Source organism: Talpa europaea (assembly GCF_964194135.1).
Source record: "Talpa europaea genome assembly, chromosome: 7".
NCBI lineage: Eukaryota > Metazoa > Chordata > Mammalia > Eulipotyphla > Talpidae > Talpa > Talpa europaea.
In genome coordinates, this window is record NC_140074.1 from 127,283,811 (window position 1) to 127,306,408 (window position 22,598).

General features: G+C 38.1%; 1 protein-coding gene across 1 annotated transcript in view; it reads left to right on the forward strand.

The window, feature by feature from the left end:
* The window catches only part of CEP112 (centrosomal protein 112), a gene marked incomplete at both ends in the record, with an annotated part of 340,823 nt that overhangs the window by 168,271 nt on the left and 149,954 nt on the right, over nt 1–22,598 (forward strand). The window contains one exon of the mRNA XM_084238043.1: nt 3,184–3,366. Within this exon, the coding sequence (XP_084094169.1) occupies nt 3,184–3,366 (183 nt within the window). The remainder of the gene's footprint in view (nt 1–3,183; nt 3,367–22,598) is intronic.

Genomic DNA, 22,598 nt, shown 5'->3' on the forward strand with positions numbered 1-22,598 from the left:
CTTTTGAGATATATTTTCCTCCCCTTGTGAATGATGAGGGATCCTCAAACCCCAGCCACTAAGCCATCCAGACCAGTATCTCTGACATGGCTTGCAAATCAGTGCTGCCTATTGGAGGGCTCAGTTCCTGTCTAAGTCCATCTCTCCATAGGATTTCTAGTGTGTCTTTGCATGAAGAACATTTTCTATTTGTCTGTTATCTCTCTGAATAGCCTCTTTGGTGAATTGACTACTAAAATCTGCATCTCAAGAGGATACCAGATGCTTGCACATGAGAGCTAATTACTTTGTTTCTAGAAAACTCACCAATCTGCATTTGCATCTGCAGACAGGCACTGCATGTATAGTTGCCTAGCTTACCACTCCCTGCTTTTGAATTAGGGACTATGAAGTCTTCCCTCCTATGTTACAGACAGCTCTTCAAGTGGTCTTCTAAACAGTTTCTGGTTCATCCTCTTTGGTTTCTGGTTCAGAGTCCTCATTGACATTCAACAGCACCCCTATGGATACCAGCTAACTACCTTTACATCTTCCATGATTTACCACCTCTTCGTCACCATTAACACCATTAGACATAATGTGGCTCAACCAAAATCAGGAGTTCAAAGTAATGAGGAGATGTTATTTCATGTTTTCCCTTGAGATGTGACCACAAGTAAAGACCAAATTGGAAAATCCCAAGAACTTTGAATGTTTACTTATATGGAAGGTACTGGGGACCTTGAATTTTAACAGATTCATCTTGATGATGTTATTTTTGGTTCTAAATACCATCATTAAGATGTTCTCAGAATATCAGGGTTTTTCCTCTTGGACTCATTTTTCATCCAAAGAAGACACCCTTGCCAGAAGCTGCTAACAGTGAGGAAATCTAGGCAATGACCAGAAAGGGCTCGTAACATCTAGAAAGTTAGTCAAGCAACACTGGATCAAGCAGACAAGCCAGAGCTTTTAAAGCCTTTCACTTTAGAAGGCTCCAGCAACCTTGAGATTTGCTCATTAACTGGCATCACTGAACAACAGGCCCTGGCGAAGTAAACTAAAATAATTTATGACATCATGTATCTATTCCATCATATATCTATTTCACTTGTTCCTGATTTTTAAAAATGAACAGATTGCAGTGTAAACATGAGAGGGTCATTGATCAGTCTACCAGAACTCTTCAACTGACTTAGAGCAGTGAGTATGGAAGTACCTTCTTCCTAGAACTGGGAACAAGGGAGCACCATTTTCATAAGCAAACAGTAAAGTTCTGGCCTTGTGTCATTTCTTGGGGGAAAACTTCTATAATTCTTCTGTCTTGAGTTACTTTTCTCTAGAGTGTTGTATATTGTTTTGATTTCTATCAATTTAAATAACACTCATTCTCCTAATTTTTCTGAGACATTTGGGAAGCTCTCAATAGACCTTTCCACCACCTTCTGTTTTCTCTACTGGGTTATATGTTTAAAAAACTTTAAAATTGATAATTATGTTATAATGAAGTTTGATAATACAACCCTAGAAAGAAATAATAATTTACCTAGATCTAAAAATATTCTAACTGATCTGGCATGAATAACGCCAGTAACATTTTAAAGTCTTTCTTTTGGGGGGTTGACATTGAAATTTTGACATTGTAATTTTGGGGGGTTGACAGACTAAAACATGCACATTTGTTTAAAATAATCAAAGAAAATTTCCTTTACTACTTCTTATAGGAAGAGATAATATGGTATAGTATAAGAGCAGAAAATAATGATATTTTCTATTCCCAATAGTAGAATAATATTGAAAAAAAATTCCAAAATTTAAATAAACATAAACTCACTAGAATGTATGTATCTATGTCCTCACATGCAAAATAAACTTTTTCATGTTGTTTTTATTATTATTTTGTTGTGATAAATGTATACATTCAGGAATTACTATACTTTTTTCTAAATGGTGTAATAAATCCGTGTGATCAGAACTTTATTGTGGATTTTCCAACTCCCTAAAGTCACAGAAAGAAAACATTTTGAAATCTATGTTTAAAAACAAATTTTTGTATGTGTGTGATTCTTAGGTTGCAATTAGAAGGGTAAGTATTTCCATCTCAAAAGAAAATAACTTGAAATTTAGTCAGCGTGCCTGCCTGGAGAAATGAATGCTATAGCTTTAAGATAAGGTAGTCTGGTGATTCATTGCAGGAAACAAGATCGATTTGGAGCAGGCTCCTACTGTTAGCTTTTTTGAAGATGGATTCTCACGCTGCAAATAACACAACATATTCTAGATAACAGCAGTTTTTTTCCCTGAAATCCACCAAAACTGAAGAAAAATCCAAGTGACTGTTCTTAGCAGCTGTGTGGCCTGGAGTTCACTGGGGAAGCTGGCTTCCTGCAGTCCCCTATTCATCACCTGCTTCAAAGACAGCCTGGCTGGCTATAGTTTGCAGGCCAGGTAGGGTGCCATTGTGCACAGTCTGGGAGGATTAGTATCAAAGCTGCGGCAACCAGGCCCTTGGTCTCGGGCTGCCATTCAGTCTAGCAGGGAGAGGCTAAGACTGGCCAAGGTCACAGTCTCCAGTGTGGAGTGGACTGGGAAAGGATCCTGAGAATTGAATGCTTTTTATGAAATCATGGCGCAAGCTCGCAGCACAGCAGGTGCCCTTCTGGAACACATAACATCTGTTTATGTTGGTATACCGTAGCTGACAACGAGATAATAGAGCTTTGAAATTTATCATTTTATTTTAGAAAAGACAACTGTATATACAATAATCCAGATGCGTATTTGGCTGCGATCTTTTATTTGAAAACTGACCGATTTAATTGGTGCTTTTTTCCGTGTATATATTTAAGCAAAAAAGCAAACGTACTGACTATTAACCATTTATGACCATGGCTGATCAGTGATACCCAAATTCTTGGGGGGGGGGAAATAACAAGCTTTCAACACATTTTTTTTTCAATGTTCAGGCATTTGTGCCAACAGATTGCAGCAGGATTTACTGAATATGCCCAACTGTCTTGAATATTAGGAGGTTTGGATTAAAATCCCCCCCCCCAAAATGAGAGTATTTCAAGGGTGAGGTAATAATGACGCAAAAATAAAATTTTCAACTTGGACAAATTAGAGAAAAATTAAGCTGTCCATGAGTTGTCATGACGACAAGGATGTTCTGTTGATGAACTGTCCTCCTCATTGTCCAATCAGATAGTAGAGCTGAAGCTGGAGCACGAACAGGAGAAGACGCACCTATTACAGCAGCATAACGCAGAGAAGGATAGCCTAGTCCGAGACCATGAACGGGAAATCGAAAACCTGGAAAAACAGCTCCGCGCTGCCAATATGGAGCACGAAAAGCAAATTCAAGAGTTCAAGAAACGAGACTCACAGGTAATTATCAATAATATTTGATAAAATGGGTACCTATTTTTAAAAAGTCATCAGCGTTGAATGTTTTCTTATTATTCTTATGGATGCACGCTGTTTGATCATTTGCAAAACTGACATATAAATGTGATTTTTTTGTTTTCTTCCCCTCCTTTCCACCCCCCCTCACCGTGCCCCCCCTTTTGGGGATGAATAAGGCTTTAACTACAGAAACCACAGGTAGCCAGATTAAAAATCCCATGGCGCGCTATAACTTGGCCCCCTTTTTATAATCTTGTCTCAGTTCCTTTCATGATGGATTTTTTAAGGTATCTGCCCCTTACCCCTCCCCTCAGCCTTAGCAAATCCCTATGAAATATATCAGCCTCAATCCTTGCTTTTTGTTTTAATCTCTGTAGGTAATCAAGCAGCTGTTTTAATATTTGCTTTTCCTTCCTAGTGTCGTTTTTTCCCCATTAGACTCGATATTTGATTAGATCACTCAGATGGTAATTGATAAAAATGACTCCAGAGAAGGGCTATTTCCCATCAGTCTGTTGCTTTTTCCTACATGCACACACACATGCCTCCTAGCCTCCATCTCTGTAGTCCCTGTTGGAAGCCATTTGGCAGAATAACCCCCAGCTGTGGTAGCATTTGACTCTTCAAACTTATGGATGAAATGTGCACTGTCAGCATGGAAAATTATCTTTATAAATTTCAGATGAAAAAAAAATCTTATTGGGTGTGTGTCTTTGTGGTACAATACATTCTTTAGGGTATATATAATCAAAGGCCTTTAGTGTGTCCTCTTGGGAAGATTGCTGTGAAATTCTATTAAAGAAAATTGAAGAGCAATTGATAATAATAAAAAAAGATAATTTTCTTGTCTAATAGAACCATATCATATATTGGGTCTAAATACTCTTTTTCCATTGACATCTAACCACACTATCCATACCATGAATAAGCTTCTTCCTAGCTATCCTTTTCCAAATAATATAATTTCCAAATAATAAAATAAAGCTATAAAAATATGTGTTTGAAAAATTTTGTAATGATCAAAACGAAAGAATATTTCTGATTAAATAAGATCTTAATTCTTGAGTGGAGGGCGGGAGGCGGTAAGGCAAAGAATAGGAGTTATTGGTAATTTTTCATTTGACCTTGAGTTGTTTTTTACCTTTGGAGAATGGCCAGGACAATTTAAATACCCTCAACACACATGTTTGGTTTTTTTTTTTTTTTGGCCACAAATATACACTTATAGAATTCTTTTCAATTTGTTTTATGGGGATTTGCTAACTGAACAGGTAGGCATTGTAGTAGCCAGGGCACCAGAACAGTCAGGTGGTTTCTGTCAAGTCAATGTGTATTGTGCTTTTGCCACCAACCTCACTAGACCCTTTATAAAATAGAAGCTGATCTTTTGACTATTAGCCATACAATTTATTAACATTTTTTTCATACTTAACATTCCCCTTCAAACATGATGTGAATCCTTACCATTGTCTTCTATGGTAAGATATTTGGGTTCTGAGCCAGTGTAGGGTCTGTTTGCATAGTAAAATTGAATAACTGCTGCAACAAAATGCATTCATTTATCTAACTATCTGCTATTTTTGTGCCATTATGGAACATCAGCCCAAGTGGAAACCAAATTTAGAGGAAATCTTTGTGATTTGGCATATGTCATATCTGCCATATGTAGGGTGCGGTTCATCGAATGATTGGGGAAAAAAGGGAAATTGTAGAATTATTATGTATAATTAAGCCACAGGCTTAGTATAACAAAGTTATTAATTGAATTTCTTCTAATGGAAATAGTAAGGCTGAGGCCCTATGATCTCTTCAAATGCTGTTGCTTAGGATTATGTTTCTCATAATTTGTCATTCTTGGAACAATTGTAATTGTTGTCACAGGATAACTAGTAAGCAATGTAAACATAGGCTAAGTGCATCCTTGATCAAAATGAGAATGATTTTCTGTATAACTATACGTACTTACTTGTTTTTAGAGAACATATGTATTTTAGCATTTGTTAATATGTTACATTTTAAAAATTCTTACCAAGCATGCCAAAATGCTAACACGTTGTATTTATTTTTGGTGACTCATTGAGGATATTAATGCAAAGTTTCCTTCAGGTAAGTCCTAAATTTCCCAAATGTATCTTTTCATGAGTATCATCTAAATAGTGTAATGTATAATACCTTTTAAGTCCTGAATTCTATTTACAAATTAAAAAAAAAATACCAAAGTGGGCATTTTTTTTTTCAAATCACTGGTTTTTTGGTTTGAAAAAAATCACAGTTAAACATTGGATTGTAGCATTTTTAATTTTAGTTCCAGAGAGACATTTGACTTTCAGTTCCTGTTTGGCTGCTCCCGTTTAGCAATGGAAGCCATTTTGTAAAAAGGGCTGTTTGAAATACTACTCAACCAAACAAGGACCAGTGAAATCTGTATTTTAGATAGTATGGCTTTGTTTGCTGCTTTACTTCCTTCAGATTCTTGAAAGAAGATGACATATTGAAAATCTACCTTTGGCTTCTTTCAAATATAACATAGATACCTCCCTTAAGGTAATCTTATCAGTCAGGTACCCCTTCTGGGGGATTGTGCTATATAATTATTACAGATTAGTTGTTATTCAAGGAATGCCCATCTTATGGAGAAATCATAAGATACAGTAATGCAGCTAAGGACAATTCATCTTTTCCCTCATTTTATATGGTGAATTCAGCTAATTATCCTATGCATATGCATGTATTTTCTTTTTGTCATAATGCCTTGATTTTTCAATGACAAGATATATTATGCACATTAAATTTTACTACCCTCATACAAGATGTTCAGTCTGTCATGTCACTAAGTCATATTTAAGGAAATTCATGAATAGATTAATAGATATCAAGACATCTAGAAATTCGCAGTCTCACTGTCAGATGTTTCCCATTTGCTAGATCCCTGTTACTGCAATTATTTTGGAAAAGGACGTTTGATTCAATATTATTTTTAAATATAAAGAAAATTTATATATTTATTTTGATTTTCTTGGGAAATCTAACTTGGTAGTTCTACATATGATTCTTGTTTTGCTTTGAATGTAGTGAAAGAATTTTTGTAGTATTTCCATTTGAATTCCAGGAAAAACAGAACATAGGTTCCTTGATTGCTTATGTGTTCTTTGGGGACCCTGAGCCACTTAGCGATTGCTTGATCTCTTGGGTTTGTTGCCAAAGCAAGTAGTATGTATGAGTACTCATACGTGATCTGCCCCAGAGGTGGTATCACCAGCCTAGGACCACTGTCTGTGTGACCTGTTGAGGCACAGACAGATCAAGAAGTGAGGGTAACAGTCATCAGCAGAATGCAAATGAGATACAGCAGACGTGAAGAAGGTTATCAGCAAAATGTGTAAATATGTTAAACTTCAAAATTAAATGTGGTAAAATGAGTCTTGTCCCGCATTGCATCTTGATGCCTCTCCTGATTTCCTAAACTGAGACTGTGAACATGTTTTGCATAATAAATGGACAGACCATCTTAATTTTACCATATTGATTCATACAAAGAGGCTGCACCTACCACTGATTCTAAAATGTGGAGTTTTCAGAAGCCCTGTTCTACTAATTTTTTAAAATTTTTGATGCACAGTTGTAATTTTTTCAATTATATCTCAATAACATTATTTTCCATGAATTTGGGAATCTGGGCACAGGATAAAAATCTCCATTATAAACTGAGTGTGTGTGCATGCAGTGAATTAAGCACTGGCTGTACTTCAAAGATTACTTGAAGGGTGAATTTAGCAATATTGTGTTCTGAATATTATTGTTAAACTTATATGTGGTCTTTAGACTTTTGGGGGTTAGTATTTTTTCTATTGAAAACATTTGATTTTGACTTCTTTACATGCCAACTACATTCCTAAAGGATTTAAGGCAGCATTTCATAATAAACACACCCTTGAACAGGTAATATATAACTGAAAAGAATAGTTGAGCAATAAATTATATTAACCACATTAGAAAATCCATACTTGAAAAAATGTTACAATCAAGTACAAATTTTAGCTTGCCTAGTAGCCATACTGAAGAGGGAAAGGTGATGAATCTTGTAAGTCCAATTACCTAATGAAAGAAACCATACCACTTCGTTGTTTTGTTTTTTTTTTGCCTTGTTCTCAATTCTGAGAGAAATTTATGACCTGAATTTTTAATATATAGGACACTGACCCATATAACTCATGGTGTTCTGTATTTGTAAAAAGGTTTGAAAATACAGTTTGGTGAGAAAAAGTCAGACTCCTTAAGTATTTTCATAAAGTGCAATTAATGGAATTAATGGGTTCAATTTTCATGTGCTAAAATTTTACCTTCTTATTGAGAATGCTATGATCCTCAACACCCAAAACCACAACTGCCTTGAGAAATTTAATTTTGTAGATATTATGAATTAAAATAAAATATATTTTAAGTCACAGTCCTAGTTAATTCTAGTACTTATTATCCAGAGGACTGCTCTGGAAACCCTTACAAAATATCTCAGGAAGTAAAAAATCAAAACAAGGCTGAGATTAGAAATAGCTTTAAAGTTAATGCCCTAATATTAGTTTCCAAGCATGTTAGTCTCTTTCTTACATCTGATTGTTTTGTCCTCTGAGTTTATACTATGGAAAACTGTAAGAATAATAAAATCCAGTGGTAATTTGGTCCAGGAGTAAAAGATGTTTGTACTTATACTAAAATGGTTTACATCCTTCCTACATAACCAAAATAGTATTCCATCATCAATATCTACTCATTAATATCACATTCTTGGTTCTGAAGTAGTAGCTTTTTTTATTTCTTTGTGTCAAATTTAACTGATGGCTTGGAAAAACTGAACTATGTAAACTGCATTTTCCCCCTGCTATAATGAGGCTGTTGCTGTTAATGTAACCCTGCTTTTTGTTCCCCTCTTCTCCCTACTGACACACACAGCCACATCAGAGTGTTGCCTGGCACACCAGCTGTGTACACAGCACACTTTGATACCTGGCCCCTGATACACTGCGATATTTGTACTGGAGGGAAAGAGGAGGAGAATTAAGTGTATTTTAAGTATTAAGTGGGTTTTGCTGCCATGAACATAGTATTTAAAGTCAGACATTAGAAGAGCTGGTAGGGAAATGTTTTCAACAATTCACTTTATTATTTTGTAAAAGGAAAATAAGTTTTTTTTGTGGGTCTATGGGAAACCACACGTCGCAATTTTCGATTTATTTTCTTTAGATGAAGTTTCATGGTATTATCTAAGTAGTGTATTTAAGATAGACAAAGAACTTTCTGCACACATTTAAAACACAAATGGAGGTTTTCTTAACTAAGCCATTTTTAAAAGCCTGGGTGAGAAATACTGTGTTTCTGACACCAAAAGCCTAAGTTATACAGAATTTCTAAACAGGAAAAAAGTCCTTCCCATATTTTGACACAGGTCTTGTTTGACATGTGAAGAATGTGAAGATCTCATTTTATGAGTGTCCAGTGTTTATTACATATGAATTTAATAATACATTTGTATTTCTATATTGCATGTATTGCTACATGAGGAGAGTAATACTGCTTATTAGATAATTAGGAGAAAATATGGGAAGATGCCCTTTCAAATAAAGTTTACATTTTTTTATAGTTTACCAGCTTTCAATTTTCATTATAATTCTAGAATTCTGTAATTATTTTTGTCTCATAAACACAGGAGTAGCATATAAGCCTATAATTGAACAATTATAATGATTCAGCTTGATCCCTATCATGGAAAATATTATATTAAGTTTAAAAAACAAAAGCAGGCTGAGACACGGAAATTGATTTCTCTAAGAATGATCCATTTGTACAAGTATTATACAGTGCATCTTTAGTCCTGTGCATATTTTTTAAATGTGGCAGTTACCATGGAAACCATGGCATGTAGTCCACTTTTAGATAAAAGATATTCTTTTTAAAGACAAACCTTTCAAATAATAACCTATAAAGTATTTTCTTCGAATCAACAAGTTTACCAGCAATGATTACTTAAAAAATCTCGTTTTCATCATACAAATAGATTGATTTACAAGTATTAAAATTGTTCTTGAAGACGTCATTACAAAATGCTGGAGATATTTTTAAATAGGGAGTTTAATGTGATCACTCTATAGTGGTGCAAACTGGAAGGATTGCAAGGGAACACAAGTCTGCATGTACGATATGTTCCGCCAGGCAAGAAGCTTTTAGTCATATCAAGTGTTTTATGTATCCAGCAATGATATAGTCAGATTGAGTAATCTAAGAGATGACCACAGCCAATTATTTTCAACTTACAGATAAGAAACCTGCGGTTCAAGGACATTATCTTGCCCAAGGTCACAAAACTCTCAAACCAGGATTCCACATTTAATTCAGTCTCCTGTCTTTATCTCACAGTCACTCTTCTAAGATTGATTTTTGGAGAAACTTACACATGACAAAACAGGAACAGGGTTCAATGGGAATCTTTGCCCAGCATGGGAGAGAGACACTGATACTCTTTGTTCCCCATCCTGACATTCTCATCACAATTTGCATTTCTTTCAGTGATTTGCCATACTGGATGTTGTTGCAAAGTCATAATTGAATCATGCTGCTTGAGTTCCACTTTTAGTAAGCAGTACCTCCTAGAACAGAACTGAATTATTATGCTTGTGTGTGTTTAATAGCAGCAGCAGCAAAACAGTATTTATTGTATGCTTCCCATGTGCCAAGCTCTCTGCTAGGTTCTTTGCATTGTCTCACTCAACCCCTCCAATACCCCATACTGATTAAATTTCCTATTTGGAAACCCTGTTTTGACCTTCCTACCTGGTCAGAGGACAATTGTATATATTTCACATTATTGATGAGGATAGGCTCAGAAAGAGAAAGTAAATTGCCTAAGGTTACATAAGTTGGAGTTAGTGTAGCTGAGGCTCCTGGCAGAGTCCCTTCCCCATATGCCTGCTTATGTATGAGCTCGTTGTCTCTGCATTTCATTTATTCTGCATGAATTCCATTATATTTTCAATTTTGGATTGTTAATACATTGTTAGATTGGAAATACTGATACCCATAACTCAGAGTATGTAAATCCAAATCAAGTTTAGCCAGTAGTTTCAATCTTTTCCAAAGCCACAACCCCTGGCTGTGTCTTTATTCTGAGACAAATTAAACTCTGCAGAGATACACATTTCTCAGTATTTTATTTGGAAGACAATTCCACCCCACAAATTTCAGAATTTGTAGAATGGAAAAATTAATATGTGTTTAAAATGGGTTCACATCATTGAAGTAAGAAGATATGGCTAGAGTAAGATTCTAGTAGGCTTTAGGGCAATGGGGAGTAGCAATCTTTATAAAAATGGCTTGGGAATTTGCATTTAGTATGGGTGAAGTTTGGTTTGTTATGAATAGTATAGGTAGATGTCTGTTATAGTCACAAACTAATTTAGAATGTTCCGTATGAGCCATTCATTTTATGGAGAGAGTCTTTAAATCTCAGAACATTAGTGTTAGATCTTTTTTTTTTTTTTTTCCTCCAAAGGAACTAATGTAAGGATCCTTTTGCATGACAATAGCTAGTCAAAACTTTTTGGAAGTGAGATCAAGGTAGTTTAGTGAGTCAAAACATGGAGGAATTACGTGACATAATTAGAAAATGTATTTCTTGAATCCTCAAAAACAATTTATGTTGATGCAGTTTGGCTTAATTCTAGAACTATTTTGGTCAAAATAAAGTTTTCAGATGAATTCATTTTTTTCCATCAAATTGGAGATAAATTGTTACTCCACATGCTGAATACCATTCCTATTGATGTGAGAAAAAATGCCTGCAGCTATTTTTAGCGTATTATTCTCCCCTCTCCTCTTCACCTCTGCCTCAGTGAAATTACTGAGAAATGTAGGCAGAAATGCTCTTTGAGGAAATATTGTATGAATAACTCTTCTTCCATGAGGTCTTGGAAAAGCCATTTTGGGGATATCTGAGTCAGTTCTCTAAGACACAACCTAATGGCTTTATATTTGAGGTAATTTTTTATGAAAGAGAGGTTGAAGCCAAAGTGCAAGAAATGATTGGCAAAATGATGATATCATCAAATGTTCAAAGAGCTGGCAAATTGAAGCTTATTAAACTGTCATTTTGTCTTCGATTCAGGACTAATTGGAATCATGCCTAGTTGTATGATATGAAAGATATTTAACACCTGAGCATTTTTCATGAAAAAAATGACAGAAATTCATGTCAAGGAGACATGAATCTCCCACTTGAGAAGGAGCAAGATATTACATAAAAATAATAGTCTACTTTCAAACTACTTTAATGTTTGTGTACAGACAATATTTGAAAAATTCTGTCATTAGGAGGAAACTTCTAGAGAATAAAAATTGCCCTAATTAAGTGAACCCTAAAGCATTGAATTTGGTGAACTGATGTGCAACCTGAGATGCTAGTTCTCAGTTGAAACAAATACTAAACTTCAGTGAAAATTTTTTTTCACTTTTTTTTTAGCAATTATTTTAAATTGTTAGCTGACCTCTGAGTACTTTTGCCTTTGTGTATGTTGAGAAGTTATGGAACTATCACAAGAAATCAGAAGGAAAAAATTATGTAACTAGACTTACAGCATTTGAAAATACATGTTATTTTTCCAATTGATTTTGATTTGTTTTGCTGAGGTATGAAGTCCTGAAAGTATTAGTAATAATTCAAAATGAGTGAATGTTATCCTTAGAGAATGAAGTTTACAGAAGTAGGTGGCCTGAATCTGGGGTTTCTCCCCTTGTGTGGGGGGGCAGACATGGTACAGCACTAGTCTTGGGGGAATATGGGAGAGTGTGGGTGTCCCATCAGTAACATCCTCTGTGGTATGGCGGAGTTTTTTGTGAATGTGAACAACAGCCCAATCAGGCCTGCATCTCAAAACAAGGGAATTTTCCAGTGGAAAAAGACTTGAAAGTCAGTCATAGCCCTTTAAAAAGGTTAAAATTAAACTGGTGATTCATTCATCTTAGGTTTACTCCTTAAGTCAGTATTTATTAATGAAACAAACCCCAGATCCCCAGGGTCAAGTAGGACCTTATTAATTTTGTTATTTGCAAAGATGTCATTTAATGTACGAAATGCATGTGTTCACCAAATGTTTCCTGAGAAGCTAATTTTTTGTAATGTAAATGTTATCCTCACTTGTTGGGCAAATTGTTTGATAGCTCCAGATACAGTGACATTGGCATGTGCAGCAAGAGAAATGGAGTGTGAGGGTTGAAAACTTTTTGTTCTTCAGTTATTCAGAAATTACTGCCAAAGCTGTCATTAGACAAAAGCCATGAGTTCAAGAGGTGCAGAGTGTTCCTGGCTCCCCTATTAAAATCAGTCCTGGCTGTGCATGTCAGGACTTTAGGAAATGTGCAGATGGCTCTTGTGCTTTTACCATTCCAGCCAACTTCTAGTGGCCTGCAGTCAGTGTCACAGGTTATTGCCATGAAGCTGGTATTTCTTTAAGACATTAGTTAATTCAGAAATAAGAGCAGTAGAGTAAATCATCTCATGAAAGTTGTAATTACCATAAACTATTCTCACTGTTCTTTGCAACCTCGTTCTTCCAGATTGATGCTGACAAAATGGGGCACTGTGATGTGAGGGTGTTGTAATTGTGACTTTTGGATAATCTAGACATGAAATTCATTTGCATAAAAGCTTTCCTATCTGTAAAAATAAGGAGAATTGTAAATATGGGATTTCCTTATGACTTAGACTTTATTCAACTTGACTCACTTATTCAATAAAAATATTTTGAGTGTCTATTCTGTGCCAGGCCCTGGGGCAGAGGTACCTTTAAGAGGTACCTTTAAGAGGTACCTTTCACACCCTGGTGGATATGAATGCTCCCTAGGATTGCACAGGGTGTGGCTTCTATGAGCCTAAGAAGATTTCTGCTCTGGTACAACCAAGAACAAGATCTACTAGTACTCTCCTCTGCAGGAGCTTAACTTGATGGGGGAATACAGATGATAACACAAAAAGCAAATTAACAAGGAGGGCATCATATCACTGGTAGGCAGAGAATTAAAATGGAGAGCTATGTTGCCATGACTGAACATGCTAGGTGGCCAGCAGAAAGGCCTCTTTAAGGACAAGCTAACTAAGTTAAGATCTAATTGCTGAGAAGCCAGCAGAACTGGGGGAACAACTAGTGCAGAGACCCTGTAAGAAAATACACTTGATGTGTTAAGAAATGAAAAAGGAGACCAGTTTTACCTGGGTGTGGCAGGCACAAGGCACAGGGTAGGGTGGGACATTTTAAGTCCTGGTCAGACGTTAAATGTAATTGAAAGACAATTAGAGGCCTTTAAGCAGTTAGGTGGCATGATCTGATACGTATTTTTATAAGGTCACTCTGGCTGTTGTGTCTCTCTGACATAGAACTTACTGATGAATTAGGTATGGGGGGTGAGAGAACTGAGGCTTCCTTAGAATTTTGGTTTGAAAACCTAGATAGACAGAGGTATCAAGCATGAGAATGATTTGGGGGGAATATAAGCCAAAGCAAGAGTTTCGTTGCCAAGATGGAGATGTATCAGAAAGGGAAATTCAGGTCAAGATTCCAGAAATAGGAATTTGGACATCATTGGCACATCAATAATAATTAAAGCAGGGGCCTGGATGCAATTACCCATTTCTTATCACATCTGAAGACAGATATTAGTTCATGGCCAACGTCTACTACTTCCTGGCTCTGTAAATCTCGGTAACCCACTTCATATCTCTGGTCATCATTTTCCACATCTGTTATATTTGTTCATTCATTTAGTGTCATCTGTTGAGCTCTGTGTGCCAGGCACTAAAATAGGACCGGGGGATATTAAAAAAATAAGGGGGGGGATCAATCCCTGCCCTCCGGCTTATAGTCTGTGGGGAAACAGCATTGAGCATCTGTCATAAAAGGAAGATGATACAATTCATACCAACAGAGAGGAACAAAGAAAGCTTTCCTTTAGTCTGGACAAAGGATACTTCTCACCGCTATTAATGGCTGCATGGACTAGAAAACACAGTAATAACCCCTGGAACTGCTCTCCAGGCCCACAACTACCTATGAAAGTACCCTTTTACCAGTGACACCTCCTGATTAGTATGTTGATTTAATAAGTCCCTTAAGATACTTCCTTCACCATGCTGAGGGATTGCAGGAAATTAACATTATCTTGGTCCATTTCTGCTGTCTGGAAATTTTCCCTACATGTCTGCCTGCCTACCAGGTATGTAGGTGGTGGTAATAATACCAGCATACCAGCATAACAGCGGACAGTTATATTCTGTGGCCTCCTCTAGCATGCCTGGACAGACAGCCAGACAGTCAACAGATATCAAAGTGCAATTGTGTAATAAAGCTATTTTGATCCCGAGTAAAGAAGGTGTGGCAGTCGTGGAGTGTTGGGGAGTAGGATCTGGGGAGATTATCAGGAAAGGTTGCATTAAAGGAGATAGTGTATGCACTGAGTTTTAAATACGAGTGGAAATTTTCTGTTCAAATTAGGATAGAAAAAGCATTATAAACAGAAGGAGTAGCATGATCAATATCTAGAGAACTCTTTATACCATGTTGAGCAGTCTCAACTTGATCCCCTTGACTTGGGGGTAATACCATCTGTCTGTAATGCTATTTCTCTCTGCATTGTCTCTTCCACTACACCTACATTTACAATGTACAGCTTGCAATGCTTATTAGTCCTCTGGTCATTATTTAGTGTTCTCCCAAATAGGATTCACTAGGTTATTAGAGGTGTAAGGTATAAAAAGAAAAATACAGAAAGTGTATTGGCTCATGTTTGTATCTCACGTTTTGCATAATGTGTTAGTATAGTAATGTTACAGATTTACACAGGTACACTGGGTTGCTTGCCTAAGCTTTTAATGATAGGAGTATCCAGTAAAGAAGTTTAGAGATCAAAACTTCAGAAGTCACTGAAGAATTTAAGCAGAGGATTAAGAATTGGAAGACAGACTGGAGGCTGGGTGACTAGTTGGGAGTTTTCTCGATGAGAGGTGATGAGGGCCTTAACTAACGCATTGGCAGGGGAATAGGTGGTCTGGCAGTGACAGAAAGAGAGTAGGTTAATTCATGTGTCACAGGCAAGTGGATATCAGATGAGTGTTCAAATATAGGACATATAAGCTCTCTTTTGGAAATAAAGATTTGGGAGTCACATGGATGGTGATGGATACCAGGGATGAAAATGAGATTTTAAGGAGGGGGAGTAGAATGAGAACTGATAACACTGAGGAAGGTGGAGGAAATAGAACTAAAAAATAAGACTGAGAAAATGGGCCAAGAATGATAGGAAGGGGAGGGACCAAGAGAAAGTGGTATTTCAGGAGCCAGGAAGAAAAAGTAACCAGTAATACTTAACACCTGGATTGTATTTGAAAGGGCAAATCCTTTTAAATCACCCTATGAATCTTAGTTTATTTTTTTCAAGATGTGAATGTGGCTCTGCAACATAAATGGGCTACTGACCATAGATCTAGAAGACTGAGTCCACATTGCATAATCCTGCAGCTGGACATGGACTTTGAGATCAGGGAATCCATTTTAGAGATGGAACACATGAGCTGCTTGCGCAGTTAGTGGCAGAGTCAGACATGATTTGGTGGCAGCACTGAACCAGGCAGGCTTCTGTCATGTTGTGGCAGGATCAGCTGCACAACTGTAGTCCCGCTGCAGCTCCTGGGAGCTGTGAGGTCTCAGATCCACAGAGAGAGTAGCTTTGCTGGGTTGGGTTCAAAGAAAGGTCTCACAGCTCACCCAGAGAAGCAGGGATCCATTATCAGGATCACCCAGTGAAGTCAAAAGGAACAGGTTTTGCCAGGGCTGATGTAAAAGCCAAGAGTTTTAGGAGCTGAGATCAGAGGGAGAGCATTCGGTCAGCTGACAGGAGGTGGAGAGATCACAAGCTGCTCTGAAGCGCCTCTGAAATGCCCGGATTCTCAGACTGAGTCACTGCACTGTGAGGAAACTCCAGAAGAGTCTACCATCACACCTGGGCACTACCACTTACACTGCTTGAGAGACCTCTAAGTAGAATTTGTCCAGGCTGACTCACATTCTCTCTATTGTCCTTTCTTGATTTAATTAATTTGCCTTGACTGAGTAGCTTATGCAGCATTTACAAATTCAAAATGGAAAAATATATACGGTAAAATAAATTCTTGAATGGGCAATTCATGAACACTTTTCAAAAGTAAATGAATGAAAATAGATGATACAAAGAAAAAGCAATCTCTCTCAAGATGGAAATAGATCTCCAAGAATTCTTTGATTTATCTCTTTGTACCGTCTTCATTTACTAAATCCTTTCTTGTGCTTAAAGGAGAAATACAAAATAAAGAAGACAGAGTCCTTCCCTGGAAGAGCTCACAGTCTCACCAGGCAATTTAGCAAGTTCATAAAGCTTTGCAAATGAGATAATTGCACTTATCTGGTTATCTGCCCTGCACCACCTGACAGAAGACTGCGCCTGAAGGAAGCAGGGAAGTTTCTCTAGAAGGAAGGGCTGAGAGACTTGGTGTGTCCATCCCAGCTACCACATCTGAAGTTGTTTCTAGCCAGATTCCTCTCATGGAGCTGAAGCCATTACACTGAAGAAATGGGAGTCTTGGAAAGAGAGAGTATAAACGAGGAAAGAGGAGGGGAATTGCTGGAAGGTGACTTCCTGGTGGGATGCCGTCGGGGGCTTGTAGACAGACGACTCGCTTGAAGGATAGGAAGTAAGAAGATGCAAAAGGCAGTCTTCATTTGCCCAAAGAGGTGTGCGGGGTGGTAATGGTTAAATTATAGTCACCCAGGGACCCAAAAGCAGAAACAACTCCCTATTAGGAAAATAAACCCCAAAACTGAGAAGGTTGCAGTTCAGCTTCTTGAGGCTATAGACGTGAGGGACATGTAGACATATAGACGTGTAGACGAGCTGTTCTCTCTGGGCTGAGGGCACTGCTGACGCCTCTCTATCTCGTCTGTTGCCTGGTCCTACCTGAGAATGCTATTCCCTCTCCTGTACCCCAACCCCAGCCTGGTTGCCCCCATGAGCTGTCTGTATGGGTGTCCTCACAAATTGGGCTAAAGATTGGCTGTCAGGCTTGAGGGTCTGACCGTTTCCGGCCATGTCAGATTACAGCATCAAGGAGACAATATGAGCTTTTGGGCCTGGAATTTGGGAAATTTCAGCATCTACTTTTAAAAGAAGGGTCATTTTCACTAAAATGTGATTTTGTTGTATATAGAAATACGAACATGTTCAACTAAAAATGACCTAGTTTTAATTTTTCTGTGTATGGCTTATTTTAGGGTAAAGAATTGAGCACAGAGTTAGATGCTTTCTGGGAGGAGGTAGGTATTAGATCCGATTTTACAGAAAGGAAGACAGAGCCAAGCGGTATAGCTCTTACGTGAAAAGGCTGGGATTTGAACCCAAATCTATCTGACTTCAAAGTCTGTGAACGCCCTCTCCCCTGTACGCCCTCTTGAAATAAATTATAAGCATTGGTGGGAAAACCTTTTCTTGCTACTACCCGCTAGTGACTTGTGGTTAACATTCATGAATATTGTGAGGGTAATTTCACAGAACAAATCAAATTGACATGTCAGAACTATTTAGAAGGGCAAATAGTTTGGGGACACTCTGAGTCCCTCCCCCAAATCCTAGCAAAGCGTCCCCTGGTACTTTACATGCGGTATTGCAGCTCTTTCTGAGTAGGTATTCATGTCATGCTGAAGCTAGAGCTGCAGTTTTTCCCTTCAGCAGCTCCCTCTGAAACCCTACAGCAGCCCGTGGTTGTTTAGATGGAGCTCAGGAATGTTTTCCAACATTAATTTGGTTTGACATGACTCGGTGCACAAATTAATTATTCAGGCACATATTGTTCATGTACATGAAAAGAAAGAAACAGTCGCGAATGGCGTTGTCCTCACTACCACATGTGAATTGTAATGTTACTAGCAATCAAGCCATTAGAGAACAAAAGCTGGCAACATACAGTAACTCTGAATTTGGCCAGTCCCACAAAATTAGCATAAATATGTGAAGCAATCAGAATAGTTTAGGGCTTCCTAGCGAAGTGTCCATATTCTTATCTAGTTCTGAAAGAATGTGGAATAAACTCTTCATTTAACCAACTATAAAAATATGCCTGTTATGCAGTTATAATCATGTGTCATTAATCAGAAAATACTGCAGAAACTCTGACAAATTAAAAACACAAGGATGTGTGTGCAAGGATTTTTTTCAGCCATTAGAAAGCCGCTTCACCTCTCAGGCGAGCCTCTTTATGGCAACTCCTTGCTTGGTGTACTGACATCTTCAAAGGCTCTGACATCTGTCGGCCTTTGAACTACCATTAAAAAATATTATCCCATTTCCATTCTTTTATGCCCATTTTTTTAATTATAGCCCTTCTTTCAAGTTGGGAACATGGTTGGTTTAAATGATGCTGTCCTTTCGTTTTCAGCCACCCAGCTGCGGTTTGAATAAATTGATGTAGAATCAAAGGCGGGACTTTAAAGGAAAAAGGTTTGATGGACTTGGACTCCGAACCAGATGAGGTTTTATGATGAAAAGGGTTTAATCCCAGCACAGGCATTGCTTCTATCAGTTGAGCAGTACAAAGCAATTCATATATATAGGTTCACGCGAAATGATCTATTTTTTTAACAGCACAGATCTCTTCAGGACTTGCAAATGTGGCATTAGCTAATATTCAGAGAGCTGATTTCCTTTCATCCACCAGAAGCTTATGATTATAGTACAGTTCTCGAATTGGAAATGAGAGCTGCAACACAGATTTAAAGCTGTGCTGTCTGATTTGTATTCAATATACATGTCACTGCGGGACAGGCTAGTCTGGGCCAAGCTGGTTCAATACAAGGAAAAACAGTTTCATCATCTGAGATTCTTAGTCAAAAATATCACCAGTTAATTAAAACAGCAGTCTCATGACGATTAGCGAGGTGTTTGCTTGATTGGTATCTCTTAAAATTTGACAAGAAGTGTTTGAAAACGCGTCCTCTCTTTTACTACATATTCTTGCAGGGATAATGTGTTCAAGTGCATTGCAGGGTGGTGAAGTAAATTGAAAAACTCGAATCATTTTTCTTAAAAAAGAAAACTACCTAATTTTGAAAAAATTACTCATTTTGCTTTAAAATATTTCCCATCAGCTAGTTGTTGACCTGGCTGGTGGTGGGGGAAGGGGGATCATTTATGAGAGCAGAGCCTTTGTCAGTATACTGTTGAATGATAAATATTATCTTGAGCTAAATAGTTACATCACTAGATAAGTAGTTTTAATTACAAACCTAGAACAGAGATCTAGGTCTACTTTAAAGTAAAAAATGATTATTTAAAATTTTTCTAATAGTTATCCAGAATAAAGAGTGGTCTCGTGCCCTTAGAAAAATTTTATAAGATAATGTGCACCTGTTTTACAGTAGAAATTTTTTTTAAGATTTATTTATATAAGAACTGGGGTACAGTCAAAGGCGTGGGAGGGTGAGAAAATTCACCAGAGACAGAGTGGGGAGCAGAACAGGCAGATGGACAGAAGACACTGCTGAGGGGAGCAGCGGGCGAGGCAGGAGAGGTCTGCCGTGCCATGTGGGTTTCTCCCTGGCCAGCCGGGAATCAAACCCGCTCTGCAGAGTCTGTGGACAGCTTCACAGTGCAGCGCTCAACCCGCTGCACCACCAGGGAGGCCCTTTTACAGTAGAAATTTGAAGTCTGCTTTCCCAGAATGAAAAATGGCTCTTCCATTTACTTGGAAGGTTTGGTAACATCATATAGATTTTTATATTCTTCACTATTTTTTATCTTCAAATAGAATTTTTATTTTAAACTACAAAGTAATATCCAAGACACCAGTTGAAGAAATTCTGAACATGTATACTTTTTAATTATCAAAATAGGTAAACAAAAAAGGAGCAACACCCCCTTAAATCTTTCTTGCAAAGGAGTCTGTTGCCTGACTCACAGTCTAGAATGTTTTCCCTTCCCCTATATTCTCCTTAAGAGGAAGCATGAAGTAAAACACTTTCATATAGGATTTAGCAGGAAATTCATTTTGCCTATGCCTAACATATTTTTTGTAGATTTGTAAGAGTTTACTGAGTTCCTTGGAAGATGTTGGATTTCTCGCACTGTAATCATCACGGCTTTCACTCTGGAATCCTATTATAGCTCCACTTTTTATTACACTGTGACCAGGCGATCTTTCACTGCTTTTAGCCATGTGGTCAGGTTTTCATCACTGAATATATCCCTTTTGCTTTGTCCTACTGAATTATGTCTGTATCTTCTCAATTAGCCCTAGTTTTTTTCTTGCTCCTCCCACTTCATCATCTGGGTTTCTTGTTTCTCTGTTGGCTCCTCTGCATTACCCTTAATGTTAAATTCTGGCCACTTCTTTTTTCCCTCGTCTTCATTCTTCCGTTGAGTGATCATCCACATGTCAGTGGCCTTAAATAATAACCATTTGCTAATAACCTCCAAGTTCCTCTCTCTCATCGGAGAACCGAACACAAATATCCAGCTGCCTCTTGGCAACTTCTCTTAGCCAGTTCACAAACACTTGAACTTCGTATACCCTGAACTGAAACCTCCACTCTCCACCCGCAACCCCATCTTCTCTATGCCTCTATGTAGCTTAACTATGTACTCAGTGTTCAAGCCAGAATTTGGAAGTCGTTCTTGACAGGCTTCTGTCTCTTACTCCATCCATAAACACTAGATGGTCAACCTCCAAATACATCTGTTCTCTTCCTTCACTCCCATGTTTCACCTGGCCCTCTACTGGGGCCTCCTAGTGGACAGTCTTGCTTTCTCCCTTGTTCCTCTCAATAGTCATATGACATTGGTTCAGAACAACATGTACTAAAAGCCTTCTTACTTCAGGCGTGTTGCTAACTAGTCATGTTACTGTGTATTGGATTAGAAAACTCCCCAGCTTGAAACCACTCTAAGTTCATGCTTAGGATGAAATCCAAACTTCTTAGGTTGGCCTACAATACCCTGCCTGATCTGGCCCTGTTGTGGCATCCCCACATTTCTCCAGCTGTTCTCCCCCTGCCATATATCTTTGTTTTTTTTGTTTTTTTTTTATTTTTATTTTTTTTATAGAGGCATGCTTTATTTATTTGTTTGCTGGTTTGTTTGTTTGTTTTGTTTATACATGCACTGGGTACAGTCAGAAGCGCGGGAGGGTGAGAGAATTCACCAGAGCCAGAGCGGGGAGCAGAGCAGGCAGAAGGACCGAAGTACACTGCTGAGGGGAGCAGCGGGTGGCAGGAGAGGTCTGCACACCATGTGGGACCCTCCTCTGGTGGCCGGGGAGCAGCCGGGGATCGAACCGGCGCCGCAGAGACCGCGCGCAGTTTCGCAACCCAGCGCTCAACCGCTGCGCCACCGGGGAGGCCCCCCCTGCCATATATCTTTGAACGACACTGGCTTCTTTTTAGTTGCTGAAATACACTGTACTTGAGCTTGTCCTCCAGCCTTGTCCACACTGGTCATTGGAACTGGGAGACCTTTGTTCTAACCCTTTGCATGATTATCTTCTTCTCCTTCTTTGAGCCTAATCACTCAAATAGGCCTCCCTACTGACTCTTTGTAAACAGGTCCCCCCCTGTTGTTCTCTGTCAGAGCACCTTGTTTGTGAACTCCCTTGCTTTTTTTCAGTTTGTATCATATGTTTATTTTTTTTTTTTTTGGTCTATTTCTTCAAGTAGACTGGAACAAAAGGGACTTGATCCATTTTCCACACTTCTGTGTACACTGTATCTCAAAGATTTCTGGTACAAACTATGGTCTCAGCAAACATTTATGGACATCTGCATTGAGAAAGGCAGATTCATGGAGCAACAAGAGCAGAGTCATAGGACAGCCAGTCTAGGCCCCTTCAGGGAGCCAGTAGTGACTTCACACTTGGCTTAGATTCCAGGGGAAGAGGCTGACAGTCACCACCCTCTTAGAGAAGCCACCAGTTCATTTCAGTTTATTAGTTTAGTTTGTCCTTTGCTAGATGACATTGTCAGCTACTTATCATCCCCATCTCTTTGAGTTCTCACAGAATTTCTAATACAGAACAACAAAAATACATGTACAGGAAGAGTACGGTAATTACTATAATGTCATTATTTACATGTTAGTGTCTTCCAGACTTACTACACCAA